This window comes from Aplidium turbinatum, chromosome 4, assembly GCF_918807975.1.
Source record: "Aplidium turbinatum chromosome 4, kaAplTurb1.1, whole genome shotgun sequence".
Classification (NCBI taxonomy): Eukaryota; Metazoa; Chordata; class Ascidiacea; order Aplousobranchia; family Polyclinidae; genus Aplidium; species Aplidium turbinatum.
Window position 1 is genome coordinate 45,308,129 of NC_137475.1, and position 19,878 is coordinate 45,328,006.

At 38.8% G+C, this 19,878-nt stretch overlaps 1 protein-coding gene across 2 annotated transcripts; it reads left to right on the forward strand.

Moving 5' to 3' along the window:
- The first annotated feature begins 650 nt into the window (after nt 1-650).
- LOC145769520 (uncharacterized) lies at nt 651-17,612 on the forward strand. 2 transcript variants are annotated; one of them, XM_082581167.1, is made up of 12 exons: nt 651-850; nt 4,059-4,244; nt 4,983-5,073; nt 5,896-6,086; nt 6,574-6,651; nt 7,205-7,230; nt 12,707-12,941; nt 13,469-13,560; nt 14,261-14,341; nt 15,025-15,135; nt 15,738-15,915; nt 17,036-17,612. In XM_082581167.1, the coding sequence occupies exons 1-12, from the start codon at nt 667-669 to the stop codon at nt 17,323-17,325; spliced, it is 1,743 nt and encodes a 580-aa protein (XP_082437293.1). In that variant the 5' UTR covers nt 651-666; the 3' UTR covers nt 17,326-17,612. The 2 variants fall into 2 exon arrangements, with proteins under 2 accessions (XP_082437293.1, XP_082437295.1); XM_082581169.1 differs by having other exon boundaries at nt 12,707-12,839.
- Nucleotides 17,613-19,878: the final 2,266 nt, after the last annotated feature.

Genomic DNA, 19,878 nt, shown 5'->3' on the forward strand with positions numbered 1-19,878 from the left:
TTAAATGATGAAGCACGCTTAACGAACACAATTGAAACAAAGAAAAATAACAAATGTACACTGCATCTTTGAAGTAAGTAATTCACAACGGGAAGCTGCGAACTGCGAAGTGACCATGACGGTCTTCGAGTCAAGCAGCCACCCTCAGCAAGTCGATGATAAACTTTTAATAAACATTACACTAAAATATCTACACTTGCAACAAAGAGTCAAGACAGAAACAAACTTGCATCCATGATATGTCATAAAGTCAAACACCTTCATGGCTGATAAACCAATGGACATGCCTGAAGAAGTAGATCTGTCGATTGGCAAACTGCTCTTATTTAAGAATGAAAATATTAAGAGATAGCCTACTAGTTAGAAAACGTGTTACAGTATATGCACATTTGAACCTGAGGATATAAAATAAATGGTAAAACAATGATTTTTGATTAGTAGAAAAACAACTTTTGGTAATTTAATTTTTAAAATTAGATGATTAGATCTGAAAAGATAATTTTGTGATTTATGGAAAGCAGCATAGGCTACATCCGTTTAGGCCTACTGATTTCGCTTTTGTTACATCATAAAAGCCTTTATGAAGAGACACAATAACAGTAGCCTATATTTGTAACTCAGCTTTGGTGATTCAAAAGTTGAACTTTTGATAAAAACTTGAGCGAAATGAAATCTTGTTTTCCATTTTCAAAAACGCGATTGGACTCTGACTTTTCTGATGACGACCGAGCGGAAAGAAAAAGAAAGAAAAAGAAGCTAAAAAAGTTGCGACTGACTTCTTTGAACTATACGATAAAGAAGCGAAAAAAGGAAATCAGAACAGCTCATAATAGAAAGAAAAAACTTACAAGTGAGAAATATGATACGGTAACTTATAAAATAAAAAGTTGATTTAGTGAAGAAAACATGGCTAAGCAAAATCACGATTTTTATCACAAAAGGCCAACCTACAAAAAGTAAGAACATTAGCCTTGTTTCCATACCATGATGAATAATACCAGGGTGTAGTTAATTTGCTTGCGTTAGGGACTCTTTCAAAATTACGATTCTTTTTCTCTTTCTTTTACGTTTAATATGCGTTTAAATTTGGTTTTAAATTCTCTTCTAATGAGTTCATGATGAAAAGGAATTCAATTCAGTAGCTTTACGCTTCCAATTGATTTTGGTAATTCCTTAAAGGTTTAAACTTTGAAAAGGTTGTGGTAATATATATTTTACGTGTAAGGATGGTCTTATTGGCTATATTAGCTTATTGTACTAATTTGGCTATCTCACTCCATTAAATTCTTTCCACATAGCCTAATTGTTGTTTGAATTATAATTTTAAAGTTATCAGGAGGTGTTTACATAATTTTTATAGGCCTACTGAAATACAAACTGGTTTTATTGTCTGTTCTCTTTTTTCTATTTAACGCGAAAGCAGCTTAGCTGGAAAAATCTTTAGAAACTGGCATAATAAGTTAATAGATTGCTACAAGGTGGCCGTGTGTTTTGCTGTAGTCAGATAACTCTTTCTGCACATTCACAAAACATTAAGTTACAAACAATTTGTTATTGAAGAATACCAGAGATTATTGTGACATAAACTAACTTTTGTCAGTTAGGAGAACCAAATATTAGACTTAGATCAATGTAGGAATTAGGATATTTGGCACTTATAAGGAATGCAAGCAACAATGGGATGAGTGCGTTCGGCAAGGTGTCAAAGGAAAATCCCTACATAGTATGCTACGAAGGTTGCATCGGCACCACGCAGAGGATACGTGCACGGAGGATTGAATGATGTTTTCTCCATCAAGACGGCCATATGTCCTGCAATGCCAGTAGCGTCAACAGGGTGGGGGGGGGCAAATGGTGCTTTTGGACCCGGGCCCAGAATAACTTTAAGAGCACGTAACAGAGACCGGGAACGAAGAAGTCACCTCGTATGGTTTGGATATAATGCGTTTTTACTTAGAAGTGTCTTCGTTTGGGGCTCGAAGATCCCATTGATACCGATACCCAATTTATCTTGGTCAATCTGATCAACGTCCGCTCTGATAACTCTGTTGGTTAGCGCGTGGCTTCATAAACAGAGAGGCTTTAAGACCAAGCGGCGCTGGTTGGAGTCTCAGGGTGTGTGCTTGAGCAAATTTCAGAACTGCTCACCATTCAGCATTCAGGCTCACCATTGCAGGTTTACAAATTTCCACATGAAATGGATTTGTTTCCTATCTCATTAATAGTGCGTCCGCTCCGGGAGGCGTCCACACACCCAAAAACTCAGCAGGCACACCATACTTACATAGAGATTACCTACCAGGGAGGCGAGAGACTTACTCTGACCGAAGTGACCCACCGCGGTAGATGGTAACCTGTGGATGTAAAAAAATGATGGTTAGCCTATTGGCTGCCTCATGCTTATCTGCCTGTCTTGATTTTCCTCTTGCTGATATTAGAGCAGACTAGGAGATGGCGGGTCAAGCTCAAGAACTAGCGCGTTTTTGTAGAAAATTTATTTTAATTTAATTTGAGTTTGTTTGTGTGTGTGTATCTTCTTGGTGGTCGCTTGAAGAAGGACATCGGCTTGTGGAAAAGGGCCACTGCAGTCTGACATCTCATTTGGCGGAGATGCCTGAGAGGGGTGACCAGATGAAAGGTAGCTGTCGCTGACCCCAGTGTCCACTTTGGTTGGGCCGCTGCAATCCTGTCATCCCAGGGCAAGTGGAACGACGGAGAGCGACAGTTAAAGATTTCCCACTGCAATCACCCTTCCGGCATCTGGCCGTTTCAGATAGGGTGAGAGGGACGGGTAAAGATGGGTTATTACGCCTTTGACTGTTTAAACTTCTTCAAAAATGTTCTACGACCGTACTGTGCTAGTGAGACCCACCGGGGAAATCAGTCGTTCCTCCCATCAAGGACGGCTGAGAGAGGCGGTTGAGGAGAGAGTCTCGACTGGTTCTTCTTTTTTCTGACCGTAGGAGGAGGTTTGGAAGGAAGGGAAATGTCAGATGACAAAGGAATGTTATGCTTTTGTGATATGTCTTTGGTTTTCGTTATGGTCACCCACAGGGCTTAGATGGTGGACCGTTTTGTGCTCCATATGTAGGCTATGTGTTGCCAATTTCCAGAGATATCTTCTTTTAGATGATGGTATGCTTGGCGACATTCATCATGGTTCAAAGCATTGGGTTCTTCTTTTGTCCACCGGGAATGAATTGTAGAGGATCATGTCCTTTTGTTATTTCGATGTCTTCGTTAGTTAGGTGAGAGTATTGCTTTTTCAGAATACAACAATCGATCAGTCTATGGCCAACAATTTAATGCATGATCCTTGGTTTGGAAATGTGACTTTCCACAACTGCCAAAACTTGTTGCCTCCATATCAAATTGTTCGATTTGATTTAGACATTAGAATCAGACCAATATTATCCTATTTCGGTTTCAAGCACACCTGAACTATCTCGGTTTGTTGCTTCTTCTTTGCTTGGTAGCTTATGTAGGCTATCAGTTTCACTGTGATTGTCAAAAAAAAATAATCCATTTTAATTTTATTTTTCATTACTGCCGCAAACATATAGAGAACTACGAAATTACGAATTTGGTACAACACTAAACTCCAAATTTGGTCTACACAAATGTTAGATATAAAACGATTCTTTGGCCTGGATTAAACTTCCAAAGAGACCTGATAAATTTGTGGACATATTTTGCCCAATGAAATAAAAAAAATCAATCCTTTTAAAAAGATAGTTTTATGACCCACTAAAAGGGCCGTTAAGAAGACAATGTTGACCAGGTAGCCTGCAATTGAGATCTTTAGGCTCCTGATCAAGGCACTTCTAAGAAAAGCACAATATATTTTAAGAATAGCCTACGTGATGGTTTCTTCAATGGGCCTGTTGGAAAGATCGCAGGCCGCTAAAATCATCCGAGGCCAGGGCCTAAAAGTACCCCGTGTAGGCCCAATCCCCCATCATGTCAACACTAATGTCTACAAATATTAAACGATGCTAAAGACTTAACTCTTACATCAATGTTTCCGTGCATAGTTGAAGGTTGTTTTTTTGTTCCAGAAACTCTCAGTCTACCTCACATTCACAATGAAGTGCCGAAAATTTCGAAAAGATTTTCACATCCTTCCAAAAGTGAGGCGAGTTTGATTTTGGAAGGAGGACTCATAAAGGACAATGATGTTGTTTATTTGACCGAAGTCGTGTTTCCAGAAAGAAAGTATTGCAGGAGAAGTCACAAAATCAAACGTATGTTTAAAGTTAATTGTGTTTACTTCAGCTTGTTGCTTGCAGGCTACAACCCTATAGCCTAGCTTGCTCAGATGCGATTGGCCAACTTGTGAATGAGGATTTGAAGCACATTCACCACTTTTGTTGAAGATTCGCTTTGAGAAGTGAATTTTTTATTTATTTTTTATTAATTTCTTATTTTTTCAGGAAACCTGAAAAAAGCTCAACTAGGCTACAATTTTCAAAACTGAAAGTAAATCAGCATATAGTTGTTCCCGGCATCATCAGCATATAGTTGTTCCCGGCATCATCAGCATATAGTTGTTCCCGACATCATCAGCATATAGTTGTTCCCGGCATCATCAGCATATAGTTGTTCCCGGCATCATCAGCATATAGTTGTTCCCGGCATCATCAGCATATAGTTGTTCCCGGCATCATCAGCATATAGTTGTTCCCGGCATCATCAGCACATAGTTGTTCCCGGCATCATCAGCACATAGTTGTTCCCGGCCTCAAGTTGTAAAGAAAGAAAGTTTCGAATGTTCAGGCGTTGATAGTAAAAAAAATCTACATCAAATAGAAAAATTAAAAAAGTATAAGCAAGGTTCTGTTAAATAAAGCAAAAAGGCTCAATCAAAATACAAAATTAGGCTATAGCTTCATTGGAACCGAAATAACAAGTTGTGCTGGTATTACAAATTCTCACTTGAGGTGATTTCTTGCTCTAACTGGCTTGTTTTATTTATATTTTAGCAAAATCTTTGGAACCCTCGATGGGAAGACGTGACCAAGAAAGTGACCACAGACACAATAAGCCAAGAAGCCGCCATCCCAGAGAGGAAAGGTTTGGGTAGATAAACTTTAAGTAGGCTAACGACATGTTTCATCAGAGATAGATAACCGATACTTTTAAAGTAGCGCGCTATCATTACAATATACCAATTGGGCTAAGTGTTCCCGCCATTTCTACGCACCACGGCACTCAAAATGATCACGAAAACGAATAATGTTACCTTTCAGTAGCACGTTTGGTTACACTGCCATTTCAACGTCGTTATGGAAAACAAGTTCTTTGTGAAGTTTTATTTTTATGTTCTATAGTGTTTCCATCAAAAATTTTAACAACATTTCGTTTTTTTCCACATCAAACTGGAAAGTAGCGGGTAACCCAAGTACGACTGAAGCAAATGTAGCGCTTATTTTCAAAAAATGCTTTGGAAAAAGCAGTGTCGCTACTGCAGCCACTACCCTAACAAAAAAGTAACGCCACTGTCGCTACCAAAAAAGTAGCGATAGTCGGGGTACATTTTGCTTTATTGAGTGGCGGTGTTATTGCACTCCAGTGTTTTTATCAGGGCTACCGCCTGCATCCCATACAACATTGCTGGTCTTATCATTGTTTTATAGAGTTTCCCCTCTTCATCTTTTTGATTTCTCTCATGATTATGAGCAGTACTCTGCTCTAGAGAGAAGTGTCTACGGGCCTTCATAAGTCTACTGAATGGTCTACTGAACCGAAACAAAACCATAGAAAAAACGTCATTTTTGGATTCAACCGCAATAAAATACTTAAAATTGTTGACGCGTTCTTGCCAATAAAATACTAATACTTGGTGGGTGCGTTATGGTTATAGTGATGTTCAAAGTTTATTTTCTCTTTGTTTAGATCTAATCCTAACAAAGCTGGAGTTTATAAGCAGCCACCGAGTGGAGGAAGCGAAAATGTCCCTAAAAAGAGAAGCCACCACAGATCGCATCCTCCGAACAATAAATCTTCCAAAACTCATCACACTCGGAGAAGCAGAGATGCTGAGATTGTGGGAAGTTCCTCTCATTCAAAAAAATCTGAAACTCCCAGTAAGTGCAACGTACGGATGGTTAAGCATTTGAAGTGTTGTTGAAAAAAGAAAGAAATACAATTTGCTGCAGAAACCTAATTTCCGTTTATCCCCAAGAGTAGCAAGTTTGCGATGATTGAAGACCTACGTGAGCAGAAGGTTGGTGCAGCAGATAATGGGCTCGCGAGTAATAAATAAAATAATAATAAATTATTTTACATTAGTTGGATATTTTGCACCCAACTAGTGTTACAAAGTAAATTATTAATATTTTCAATCATGCGATCCTGGTTCGACTCTCACCTTGAGCTGGTTGTGCAAAACGTTCACCTCTACCCAGGGTGCAATCAATTGGGTGGGGAGTAGTTGCTGAAGAAAAGGCAAACGAGAAAAATATAACTGGCCACCCTACTCTTGTATTAGTACCAAATGCCTTGTACGATTAGAAATTTATTTTTCCATCCCGCAATTCTTCATAATTTATTGTAATTATTTTTTGTTTTCAGGTCTCTGCACCCCCTGGCGCGTTGTGATTGGTCTTGCTGCATTTATCTCTATCACGATTTCTGTTGTACTTCTTGCGTGTAAGTGGACTTATAACAATTTTAGATCGGAAACGAAGAAAACAAACATAAAAGTTCAGAATCAGTAACAAATAGTTGAACTAGAAGTCCGTGGTTGTTTCAATGAATTTTGTGGACACTCTTGGACCCAATTCTTATTATTGCTGCAAACAAAACATTTGAAAACGCTGTTTCACAGTTAGGCTGTTTACCGGATTCTATAGTTGTGTTCATTTCAAGTAACCAACCGTCAAGCAGAAAATTTAAAATTGTATTCAATGCATGAAAACAATAATTTTTGTAATAATTATAATTATGTTTGTTGAAACATTGAGCTTTATTTGTTCGTTTTATTTTATTCGTTTTATTTGTTCGCTTTATTTGTTCGTTTTACGTATTTTTCAAATTTTCTTCTTTTTTTACATGTGCTAGCTGAAGATGCTATTACTATAGCGAAATCGATTCTTAACTTAATAAATTACACTAAGAGGTTAGATTGTTGTGCAAATGCCAGCATTTGATGAATGCAAATTAGCAGTACCACATTGAGCTTACAACATGTTTTCTTTTCCAGATTTTTTATCTCCCGTTGCTCAAGAGGTAAGTACCTTACGTAATTGTAGGCTGCGTGTAATGTATCTTTTTGAAAATATTCTAACAAGGTAGCCCTATATGTGTTTTAAATTAGAACTGAGCTACAGAAACTGAAATGGTGTTTCAGAAGTCACACATTGAATTTAGGTTTAATTTACCATGAAGCAAAATTTCCCTAGTAACAGCAATACAAATAAAACAAATAAACAAAAATTGTAACCCCTACAAAATCTTTATCTGGTCCAGACCTTCACCAGATCGGGTTCTGACCTGACCAGATCTTTAACAGATAAATCAACTCTTCAAGATAAATAAATAAAACTTGTTTGTGTTTGCTATTACTTTCACTTTCATCAGATGAACGATGCGGTTCGTGCTAAAAACAATACTTATCCTGATGAACACCTGAACTTATCAGTATATTCAGTTCTGGACCAGATAAAGTGGCTATCCAAGAAGTAGGCTAGCTTGACTTGTTTGAAATGTCGAAAAAAAGCTTTTCAAATAAACTAAAGTCATCAATATATATAGAAGTAATCGAGAATTATCTCATTCACTGGTAAAAGATTTATTACGAAGTCAAAGTAAAAAACTTTAATTTAAGATGAAGATGTTCTGAGCCGATGTCTTCAGTTTATACAAATTACAGCTACTCTGACGCTGCCAAGAGGTTTCTGATTTGAGTTTATTAACATACGATTTTATCTTGTAAGTCAACAATCCCCATTCGTTTATATATATGAAGAGCTTGTTTCCAAAACCGCTTACATCCACTTTCGGTAATTTCGAGAAAACCACGAAAAACGTTTATGACAGTTTCGCTTGGTATATGTAATGCGCTTTTGATTTCTAACGATGTATAACTACCTACTGAATTGAGCCATGACGTTTGTCCAGATCTAAGGAATATTAGAAGGCTTAGAATAGGGGGGTGTGTTAATTGTCGATTCATACCGTACGCTGCTAAAAATTTGTGGAGCAGTATCAAAATCTAGAATATTTATGAAAATTCGACATACGACCCCCCTAACCCCCATGTACATGCCCCCTGAATATAAGGTACCCCTATTTTCAGAAAAATATGAGATTGTTGGCCTTTTCACCCACTATACTTGCGTTTTGGTGGTATTTATCTTATTCATATGTGGCTTTTCGAGGTCTGTGTGTTCAAATATGACATTAGAAAATTCCTAAGAATTTTCAATATGGCGGTATTTCAATATGGCGGCCAAAATGAGGCTTGGAATGGGTACTTTTGTAAATTTTGACCAAACATAGTTGTGTGATATGTCGAATTATAAGTTTTCGAAGGCGTAGAATACGAATTTGATCCCAAAAGTAGGCTTATTCTTTCCTGGCATGCGCAATGAATATACCTGAGTATTTATATATGTTCATACTGATGATTTATGCTTGTTATTTTGCATTGTGTTTTGCAATACCCTCTTTTATTAGGCTGGGCCAAAAAAGGGGTTCTTTTTAAGAATTTATACTACGAAGTTGTAAGTCACCTAAAAGTTGAGAATGGGTATCAGGAGCAAACCCATGATAAAATTTTTATTTTTCAATGACATCTTACGGTCAGACAGTCCGTTACCATAGCAACCGTTTCCGGCAAGACAACAACTTGACTAAAGAGGTGATTCTTCAGGCTGTGAATGACTGTCAGGGCTCATTTTGGTACCAAAATATGCAAAAAAGACAGCCAAAGAGCATGGAACATATTATACACGATGTCTACGAAACAATTAATTCCACTTTCAAATAAAAAAACATATTTGCTTCACATTTATGGTCAATTATTGAACAAAATGAAAATTAGTTATCCCGAAATGTACCATCATCATCATCATCAACCAATTTTGATTATACATGCCATGAATTAATCCTCATGTCGGGGTGTGGCCTGTCTGTCTGTCTGTCTGTCGAGAACGAAGTCTTCTCCTCTACACCTCGCGATTTATTGGGTTGGCAGAGTCCATGTTCAGGGCTACAAGGTCACGTTTTACAAGTTCTTCCCAAGAAAGTTTTGGTCTACCTTGACCCCGCTGTGCTGCGGTGTTGACACATCTGACCTGCGAGATCCAGCTTGAGCTGCGCTCAACATGACCAAGCCATCTCAGTCTGCCTAATTGGAGACTTCACTGATGTCTTTTAATTTGAGCTTTGATAGCAGAGTCTCAAACTGGATGTTGTCTTCAGGTTTGACTAGGCAGGTCCATCTTACCATCGCTCTGTCATTACGTTGTAGGCGCTTGACGGTGCTTGCTAAAGCTACATGCCTCTGTTGACCAATGGAAGTCAATTACTTCCAAGTAACTTCAGTACACAATACAAACTCATACAATAAACATTCATATTAGTCCCAACTGTACAAAATGGAGGCCAGTGACTTTTTTGTCACAACCTCAGATGACGTTGCCAGTCCATGCAGCTTCTCTCGGACACCCTTCACAACTCTGTATAGTGCCTGGAGCCGAGCTGCTCTTCACATTTGGACGCTTTATTGTGTTCAAATCTGTGGCGAGTCCTAGTGCCCACTTTGCTGCGTCATTGACAACATGGAGGTTGGCCACAACTTTCTTGCCATGACGGTATAGTTATCTGAGGTGGTCCATTGTGCAACGGGCAGCTTGACAAAGCTGGAGTCAATATTCAAGAGCTCAAACATGCTCCAAGAGTCATGTCCAATGAAGTCTTTGAGGGCTTTTGTGTCCAATTGATGAGGCTGGCATCTCCTGTTTTCTTGTCTGTGTACTGTCTGTCGCGTTATGGTACCTCAGCAATCAGCATAGCATTTCTGATCGTCTGTTTGTTAGATGATGTTCGTTCTGAGAAGAGTGCCAAAGGGACCAATCTCTCTGAGAGATGCCACATATGGTTTGTAGCTTCTGTCTGGCCAGAACAACAAGGGAGAGAAATTTGGCAGGCCACATCATTGGGTCCTTGCTAATACTGGCCTCTGCCTTGAGGGGGTTCTTCATTAGTACCAGGTCATTCGATGGTGCATCAGCAGCACTCCTGCACGTAAACTACGCTTTCGTGTAAAAGATTGCCAAGAATACAGCAAGACTGTTGAGTGGTGATGTCTTCCGATTCTTCGGGTGCACATACATTCCCAAGCTGGCATCGGAAGAGTGCCACCTTAAACGTGTACAAAGTTTTGCTAATCCAATGGGCATGGTGGAATGCCCCAGGCGCTTTGATGGTGATGGATCTCCAACTGGCAGGGACGATCCCTCCAAGAAACAGCAGTGTTAGTTCTGTCACCTCCAGGTAGTCATGTTGAAGATTCTCCTTGGTGCTGTTTTCGATCCATGTCTGAAGGAAGGTGATGGTGTTATGTATATAGCCTGTCAACTCTCTTTATGGAGCAGTCACCTCGATCAATGTGTAGTTGTGGTTCAATTCGCTCCAATTGTTCACCAGTTGCTTGAACAGCTGTTCATTGGATCATGTGGTTGGGCTATACACAATTGAGCAAGATGCCCCCCAATCAACTCATGGATGTGGTGTCTACATGCCAGTTGCAGAAAACTTCTACCAAGCTCTGTCTCCAGTCCAAAATGTCTGCCTCGTGCTTGCCAAAAACTCCCCTTTTTTGGCTCTGTATTTGTTGACCTATTCTTCTTACTCTTCCTTAGTTTGTATTCTTCAATAACTGTAAGGATCATCTGTTCTATCGCTTGCCACGATTTAAGGGTAATACCAGTATTTGCTCACCAGTCCTGCAAGTCCTTTGTTACAAGTCTGGCGGTATCCAATGCACTAGACTGAAGATGGCTGGCTTGCTCATGGTACTGAAAAAACAAGGCGGTCCTTTTACAAAGGACTCTGATGTGGATGAGATTCTAAATAGTAATATAACAGAGATTGAGAAACAGAAGCGGTTATACCTCGAGATCAGATACGCCTGTGACACTGCACTCTCAGTTCCAAAACAAAGTGACATTTTTCGTTTATTGAAAGACCATAAAAAGTTGCCATTTTCTGTTTATGGAGCCAATCTGAAAGCTTACCTGAAAAATTTGAGTTGCAAAGCGGATGTTACGATTGCTGATTTAAATTCTGTTCTTGACGGCATGAATCTAACAAAGAGCTGAATACTGTGTTTTATACTAAATTACATATACGTCATAAGTTTGAAAATATCTTGTTATCAGCTTATTTTTCGTTTGAAATAATCATGAATTCGTATTCTACGCCCCCGAAAACCTATAATTCGACATATTACATGACTATGTTTGGTTAAACTTTACGAAAGTACCCATTCTAAGCGCCATTTTGGCCGCCATATTAGATTACCATTATATTGGATTTTTGGAAGTAATTTCTAATGCCATATTTGAACTCACAGACCCCGAAAACCCCTTAAGGAGCACCATAAATACCGCCAAAATACACGTCGTTTGGTGAAAAGGCTTATAAACTCATATTTTGGTGAATTTATGGATACCCCCTTTTCAGGGGGCATGTACATGGGGGTTAGGGTAGTCCAATATGATAATTGTTTTCATGTTCCGGATTTGGATACTACTCCACATATTTTAAGCACCGTACCACGTTGCCATCGTGAAATTCGTCAAATAACACACCCCCCTACTTAGAATCGCCTTTTTATAAAATTAGAAATGTGGATATAAGCGGTTTTGGAAATAAACTGGAGAATAAAAATTGCCAGAATGACAGAAACCAATTTTTGAAACCATTTTTCCAAGCTGACCACCACTAATTCATCACCACAATCCAAATTCACTTTAAACAAAGCAAAAAAACACAGTTATAAAGCTCAAGTAGACTACTAAGCACCGTTGGTAACTGCAACAATAGGCTGCAAGCCTACAACAGTGCTTATCAGTGTTGCCAGATAGTAGATGCTTCAAACTACCAAACACATTTCAAATTTTGCCAAACTGACCAGAGACTGACTGACAACTCACCAAAAAATGTTTGCCAAAATTCTGCCAACTCAAAATTTTACTGCCAAACAACGTAAAACTCTGCCAAATCTCGAATTTGGTAGTGAAATTTGCCAAATGGTAACACTGCTGCTTATTACGAAACGATGACGAAAACGGTTTAACAATCAGCGATATGTCACGTGATACAATGGCTTAATATGATTGGTTAATTGTGGATACAAGTGGTTTTGGAAACAAAGTGTGATGGCGCGTAAGCGGTTTTGGAAGAAAACGCAATTTTTAGTGTCGAATTTGAAGCAGAAAGAGAAGGTTTTGGAAAAAAAGGAATGGATAGTAGGTACCTATGGTAATACTCTACCTAATGACACTCTAAACTCAATTTTGGTAAAAGTGGCGCCTAAGCGGTTTTGGAACTGGGCTCTTCATATATTTTTTTTTAACTCTGATGGATTTATAAGTTTTTCTCACTTTTACAAATGTGTTTTTTCAGAGGGCAAGGTAGGGATTTGAACTGGGGACTCGATAACGCTTTGATAATAACAACCTTGTTTTATGGGCAGGGTATCAGGCTGGGTTTGAAGGAGTCACTTGTAAACAATTCTGTGATAAACCAGTCAACCAACAATGGGCAATCAAAGAACAATTCAAGCGTGACGAAGAATGAGAACGCCTTACCGGGGGCCATCCAAGAAGGTGGGAATCAATCGCTTTCTGGTAGGGATTGGGATGCTTCAGGGGAGTCCAGTTCGGGGGAAGGGGGATTTGATTTGGATTTTTTCTTGACAACAACCACAGGTGAGTAGAAGTTGGGAGTTTTTCCAAGACTAATCCATTTTAAATAAGGAGTTATATAAAATTTTGGTTTAGTTGAATTTTTTTTGAAAGAGAACTCAACTGTTGAATGTCAAATTGCTCGAGAATTTGAGACATGTTTCTTAAAGTTTTAAAAAAAACCCTTAAATTTTCATGAAAAAAACCTCCTTCCCCCAGTTTATCAGGAAGCTGATTTGTGCTCACAACAGCTTATTCAATAACTTGAATCGACTGTGACTTACGGTTGACTAGGTTCGGTTACCTACACACGGATTCAATTAACACAGGATAAAGATTATCTGCTTGCTGTATCATTAAGTTAAAATGTTAAGAAATATTTCATTCTGGGTTTCCGATGTCAATCATTGGACATTGGTGCTGGAATCATTATTTCTAAGTCACCTATTGGGTCCAGTCATTAAAACGGGAAGCGCTTGATTTTCTATAATTTGCAATTTTGTAGTTTCCCTTAAGTTTTCCAAAATACGACTTTTTCCTTTCAAGAACAGCTCCCAGAACAACGACAACAACTACACCTCCCTATTTCCAGCAGCGCTTCTATCAGAGGATGATCAAAAAGTGTCGCGTTCACCCCACCCCGGTATCTATTTGTAGACTGAGAAGCCTCATTTGAAGCTTAATCCGTATAAAGTCACTTACTTGTCCAAATACTGACGCCTGCGGCCTTGAGATGATTTATGTGGAACGCAACTAAATTTATTACAATATGCAACTTTTCAGCTAAGCCATCGAGTTGTTTAAACTTGAAAACATCAAATGTTTAATGGAGTAGCCTACTTCTTCCTTTAACTTCATATTGTCGATAAATGATTTCAATTTTTTCCATATTTAAGAATTGCGCTGATGAAATAAGAATTGTGTTGACAATTTGAAAGCTTCACATTCTATGTCAAAGCGACTAAGCTCGTAACATTATGCGATCTGTTTATTAATAAACGAAGTTTTGTGTCAGTCTAATTTAAACAGGATGCGTTCCAACATATTTCTCAGACTTTATTTCAAATTACATTTTTTGCGGTCTGTCAATGATATTTCGTAATTTATGCTGATCCAGACGTTGAATAGGTTCCACAACTTTCTCTTGGCGGATTAAAGTTGGGACATGTGTCTTCATTTGGCTGTGCACTTTCAAATAGTTGGATAGTATTTCACGTTCTACCATACGTGCGGTGCAATCTGCATTTCCCCTTTACTTTCTTGTAATTCATTTAAATCGGTTTTATGTTGAAACTTGATTTGCTCAGTCCAAGATTAATTATATTTCATGCTGCTACTCACAGAATGTCTTTGATTATCTGACGTTGAGGAACAGAAGCGAGTCAGGGCTCCTGCTTCGATACATCGAAGATATCCACAGAGAGGTATTGTGAGGTGTTTTATCATGTAAGACACAATCATGGTCAAAATATTTTTTTTAAATTTAATCTAAATATGCAATCCTATTTTTATTCACTGAGAGTGTAATTAATATAATTGTCGCAGTTGCTGAAGAAAAGGCAGCCGGCAGATGGTGATCGATTATCTTTGGTATTTAACTCTGATCCTGTCTAAGCCTTAGTTGTGTCATAACTAGGTCTGAGGAATGACAAATTACTGTTGGATGGCGAGCAGAAAAGGCGCTCGCTTTCCAAGCATGCAATCCTAGTTTGACTCCTTATAGCTTAAGCTTAAGGTACAATAAACTAGGGGGTATAGTTGCTGAAGGAAAGGCGGCCGAGAGAAATGAACTGACCACCCTACTCTCGTTACAGTGCTGAAGGCTTAGTACAATGAGAGCCTCATCCCCGATGTTGGATTCAAATGTGTGATTACCTTTATCTTATGATACATTACTATCTTACAACAAGAAACCTTAAATTGGTTTGAAACAATTTTCGCTGTTCAAATGAACTTTCTTATCCCTGAGCAGGTTCATTGCATTTGCTTCCTCTCTCATTTTTAGATCTTTGCAACCAGTTTGGGTGTCGAACCAGTGTCGTATGGTCAGGAGCCAATGACTCCACTACTCTGTCATTCCACATAATGTTGAAACGCATATTTTTAGACGGTGTTCTTCTGGAGAATGTTTGGTTTAGAGAACGCCAACATCACGACCTGGCTTGAAGTTGACCACAAAAGATTATTTAAGAATGACGGCTACAAAATTGAAACCATTGTACGTAAGAGAAGGAAACCTTTGATCACATGTAAATTACGATTATTTCATAAAGATAGTGTGGATATGGAAATTTCGATATGACGGAATTTTAAAAATGTAAAATTTTTAAGAATGATATAACTTTGGGGAAGAAGTCGTTTCCTTGCGCCATAGGTTAGGTAGTTTGCTTGCATCATATTACGTCGTACATCACCCTAAAAATGAAGCAAAAGGATTTTTATTGGTTTGAATGAGGATTTGACGTCATCATCAGAATGCAAATATTGTGACGTTTTTATTATCTATTTTTCATTGTCGTACTTGATTCTAAGAATCGGCTGCCTCTTCTATGAAGCGCTTCCAAGGTTCTAGGTCTCTTGCTAGATGTATTGCTTTTGCTGTGTGCAATATGTTGGTGTTGTTTTTCTTGGTTTGCTGAGTTAGCCTTGGGCACGCTTCCCTGTCCTGTGAGAGAGAGATCTATCAATTTTCCTTTTCGGAGCATGTTTGCAAGAAATTGAAGTTGTTTTTCTTTGATATTTTTCAGTATTTTATCATTTACAGTATATATATGTTCTTCAAAAGTAATTTTATCTTTGACGCGGTATTTGCTTGTGCAGCTTCAAGATGTAAGCGGCACGCTGACTGCCGAGAATATAGCTGCTTTCAAGTGGATCGGACTGGAAAAGAAGAAGTACTACTTTCAGAAAGTCTTCTTCACCCAGTGTTGGATCAGGTTGCTACGTTCCTACAGCAAATACATGCTCGGCATTAGCGGATTCTATGGGATTTGCGAATGTGAGTTGAACATTCTGTCAAACATTAAGCAATTTGCTATTTTGTTCTTATTGCTTCTTACATATTTCAGTGTCTCTAAGTGCTGATGCGCTTTTGTTGATTTTAGAAAGGTCAAATATTCCCTCCAGTGATCAATGAGTCCAATAACCTCATCTTCTTCTTCGTTTGAACCTTCTTCGCCAGTCCAGGGGTCGAGGGGCTCTGCCTTTTACCACCCTTGGGCAGCGGCGGCGACGCGGTCTAGATGTTTGGACAGGTGTCGCGCAGCCATTGAATTGATTCGCCATCAGACCACAGTTTACGCAAACCACAAACACCATTTGGCACATGGTAGACGGCGCAGTTGCAGATGGTGTGGTCTGCGGTTTGTCCCTCTTTGTCACACTCACAGATCGCGCATGGAGCCATCCCCCATTTGTGCATATTGGAGCGGAATAGTCTGACGCCAGTACGCAGGCGGTTGAGCCGCACCCAGGCCTTCCTTGCCAAATGCATTCCGGTTGGGTGGGGGCTGGTGTCGGAGATGAAACTTTGAAGTCTTGAAGTGTTCTTCTTCCACTCCGAGCTCCATTGGTGGTCCGTCAAGGTAGCCGCACTGATGGATTGGTCTTCAGCAGTTTCCATCAGGTGCTGTGCGGCACGTACAAATTGAGACACCCATTTGTACGTTCCGCACAACTCCTGATGAAAACCGCTGAAGACCAATCCAATAACCTGATGATGAGGCTCTATGACCGAACAATGCATCGCGCCCTCGTGGCTGGTGCATGTTGCCCAGAAGCGTATTCTAAGAATATTTTCATGCAAGTCGAACCAGTGTCATCATTACCAGCAACAAAAACCTTGTGTAGTTCGGACATGTGATGGGTGTTGGGTGAAATTTTATCTTCGAACTGATAAAGTCTCTAAAACTAGTTTCTGGCAGTTTCTCATTCTTGTGGAAGATTTGGCACGATGAGGTTTTTGCACAAGTACCAGAAGTTGCCAGAGCTTAGGTGAGAATAGTTTTTTATATGGAAGATGAGCAGTAGGAAAGTGAGCCTTCCAACAGAGAATGGTGTTATACACTATGAACTGTGGTTTTCTTGTTTATTTAGTATTTTTTTTTTTTTTTTTTTAGTTTCAGATTCATTTTATGACTTCCTTGATACTTTCGATGACATTCCGGCAAAGAGACCCCCTTCCCTCCCATTAGGAATGTCCAATTGTCATCCGGATCGAATTCGAGAGCACGGATACTACAATTTTGAAGATGCATACTTTGAGTTTGGAGAGACAAAATTTCAGGATTATAAAGGAATCATCAATGAAAGGATCTTTCAGGAATACAGAGAAAATCCAAACGCCAACTTTGAAACGGAATACTACAATTGGGAATATGATTTTAATGATAAGAATTCAAATAGTTAAAGGATGAATACAAAGAAATTTCAATGGTGTCGCAAAATGTATCTACATTCTGGAAGATCAATGCCATGCGCAGAGGATCTGATAGTTTCTTGCGTCAAACAATTATAAACTTACTGTGCTTTAAAAAAGGAAAACTTTAAAACTTTATCCCTAGCCAACTAAAGTTTGGCTGAAATCTTCCTATCAACATTTTTTTGTAATTCATTACTTTCCCAGACGATACAAGTAGTTATAGCGTTACTAAGTCTACACAGATGATGAAATATGAAATATAACCTTTAGAAAATTTCACTCAGACTGCAAAACCAAGCAAACTGTGAAAAATAAGGTCGTACCTTCATGTGGTCATGATTAATGTGGCGCCCGAGCACTCGCTCTGACGTCACGCGCGCTGGAATCCACTTGATTTGTACAAATACCGCGGGCTTTGAGCGCAATCCTGCGTCTCGATTAGAAATTTAGGGAATAGTAAGCAAAGAATTCTTGGAAGAATGCCTAATCGCATTCTGACTAGTGCTTCATGGAACACGTATATTTACCGTTATGTTAGATTGTATGGTTGTGTACAGCGTTTGCAATGCTCACAGTAGCGATTTCCCAATCAAGACTAGGATTCTCCTTTAAGCAACTATAACCATGATTCCTGACTCACTTTTGTTACTTAACCAGCTCAGTGGCCGAGTGGTTTCGCCTTCGGCTCTGGTGCTGGTAGATCTGAGATTCATTCCAGATCAGTTCAAACCGAAATAATAACATCGTAAACCTGGTATAAAAATTAAACATGATCCCTGTCTCTAAAAGACCTTAGCTGTTGTAGAGCGACAATAAATAAAACCATAACATTATTACTTACTTTGGTTACTTAGTCTTACTGAGCGGTATTCAGTTTTACTCAGTAATAATAATAATAATGTTATGGTTTTATTTATTGTCGCTCTACAACAGCTAAGGTCTTTTAGCGACAGGGCTCATGTTTAATTTTATATCAGGTTTTTACGATGTTATCACATTATTACCCGATTCATTCTCACTGCGTTACACAAGAAAGAACACAATCGGTACCGTTTTTCAAGTCTTCGGTTTGACCCGACCTGGAATCGATCACAGATCTACCAGCACCAGAGCCGAAGGCGAAACCACTCGGCCACTGAGCTGGTTTTTACTCAGTATTGCTCAGGAAAATTCTTAATTTTTGAAGTCAAGTTAACCATGTAGCATGACAGTGTATTGCCCTGTGTTCTAGTGGTGGAATCGTTAGTTGTTCTGGTGTTTTCATTTGGTGTTATAGTTAAATTCTGTTGTTCAGCGCTACTCAGTTAAAATAAGTCAATAAACAAATCAACAGTGAAGACCTAGTGTCCAGGTCACTCCTCGCCATTCAATCATGCCCAGGAGTGTCGCCGTCCTACTGACGGCTTTGTATGGCATGCTAATCAGCAGCGTCCGCTACAGTTAACGTAACAAAGCTAAAACAATGGAACATGAACAATAACAAATGTTTCCTGATGGAAGCACCTTGGTTGATTCGTACAAACATTCTCGACCGCTTTAGAAAAAGTTTTATGCCAAATGTCAATAGGTAGATTTACCATAATAACACTTTTTTCTGAATATTAGTGATTGCTTTCCAGAAGCGGTGGCCATTGCCATTTAAAAAATTCATTCAAAACCACAGAAGGATTCCAACAATTTCTTTTTGGAAATTTGTATAACCGAGTGTGGTGTAGAAATTCAGGTGGCCAGAACTTTCCAAGTATTTCTAGTTGTCCCCATTTTCACGGCGCATTTCACTTCACAGCCTGTCTCCATTAATATTAAAATTTATCTATTTAATTGTTAATTAACTAAGCTATTTGAGTGAGCAGTGATTTAAGATATTTGGCATGGAATTAAATAAAAAGAAAACAGAAAGAATGGTCATAACAAAGAAAAAAGCAGCCGAAACTTCTATTTGTAATTTATCAGTAAATGGAACTATTCTTGAACAGGTCCAAAAATTCAAATATCTCGGTACTATGGTGAATTGGAATGCAAGAGACGAAACAGAGCTCAACATAAGAACAGCCCAAGCAAAAGCAAGCTTCCAACAAATGAAACCAATTCTTTGCAATAAAAATATCTCCTTTAAGACAAGGTCTAGAGTTTTAAAATGCTACATTTATCCTGATTTTATTAGCAAAGCCTCGTGGATTTTAGTGTCGAATTCGGTGAAACATTTACGCATAATTCTAAAGGACTCCAAGGATGGTTTGTTATTTGAACATATTTGACGATCGAATATTGTGATCTTTCATTAATTTGAACAAGCAAAGTGCCATTAAAGATCACATATTCGATTGTCAAACATGTTCAAATAACAAACCATCCTTGGAGTCCTTTAGAATTATGCGTAAATGTTTCACCGAATTCGACACTAAAATCCACGAGGCTTTGCTAATAAAATCATACAATCCTCGCCTCAATACACAGTTGTTTGCCTCAGGTGCTTCTTATCTACTCAACATCTTTTCTTGATAGGGGAAGGTCGGGGCCTATGAGCATATTGGGTCCTAT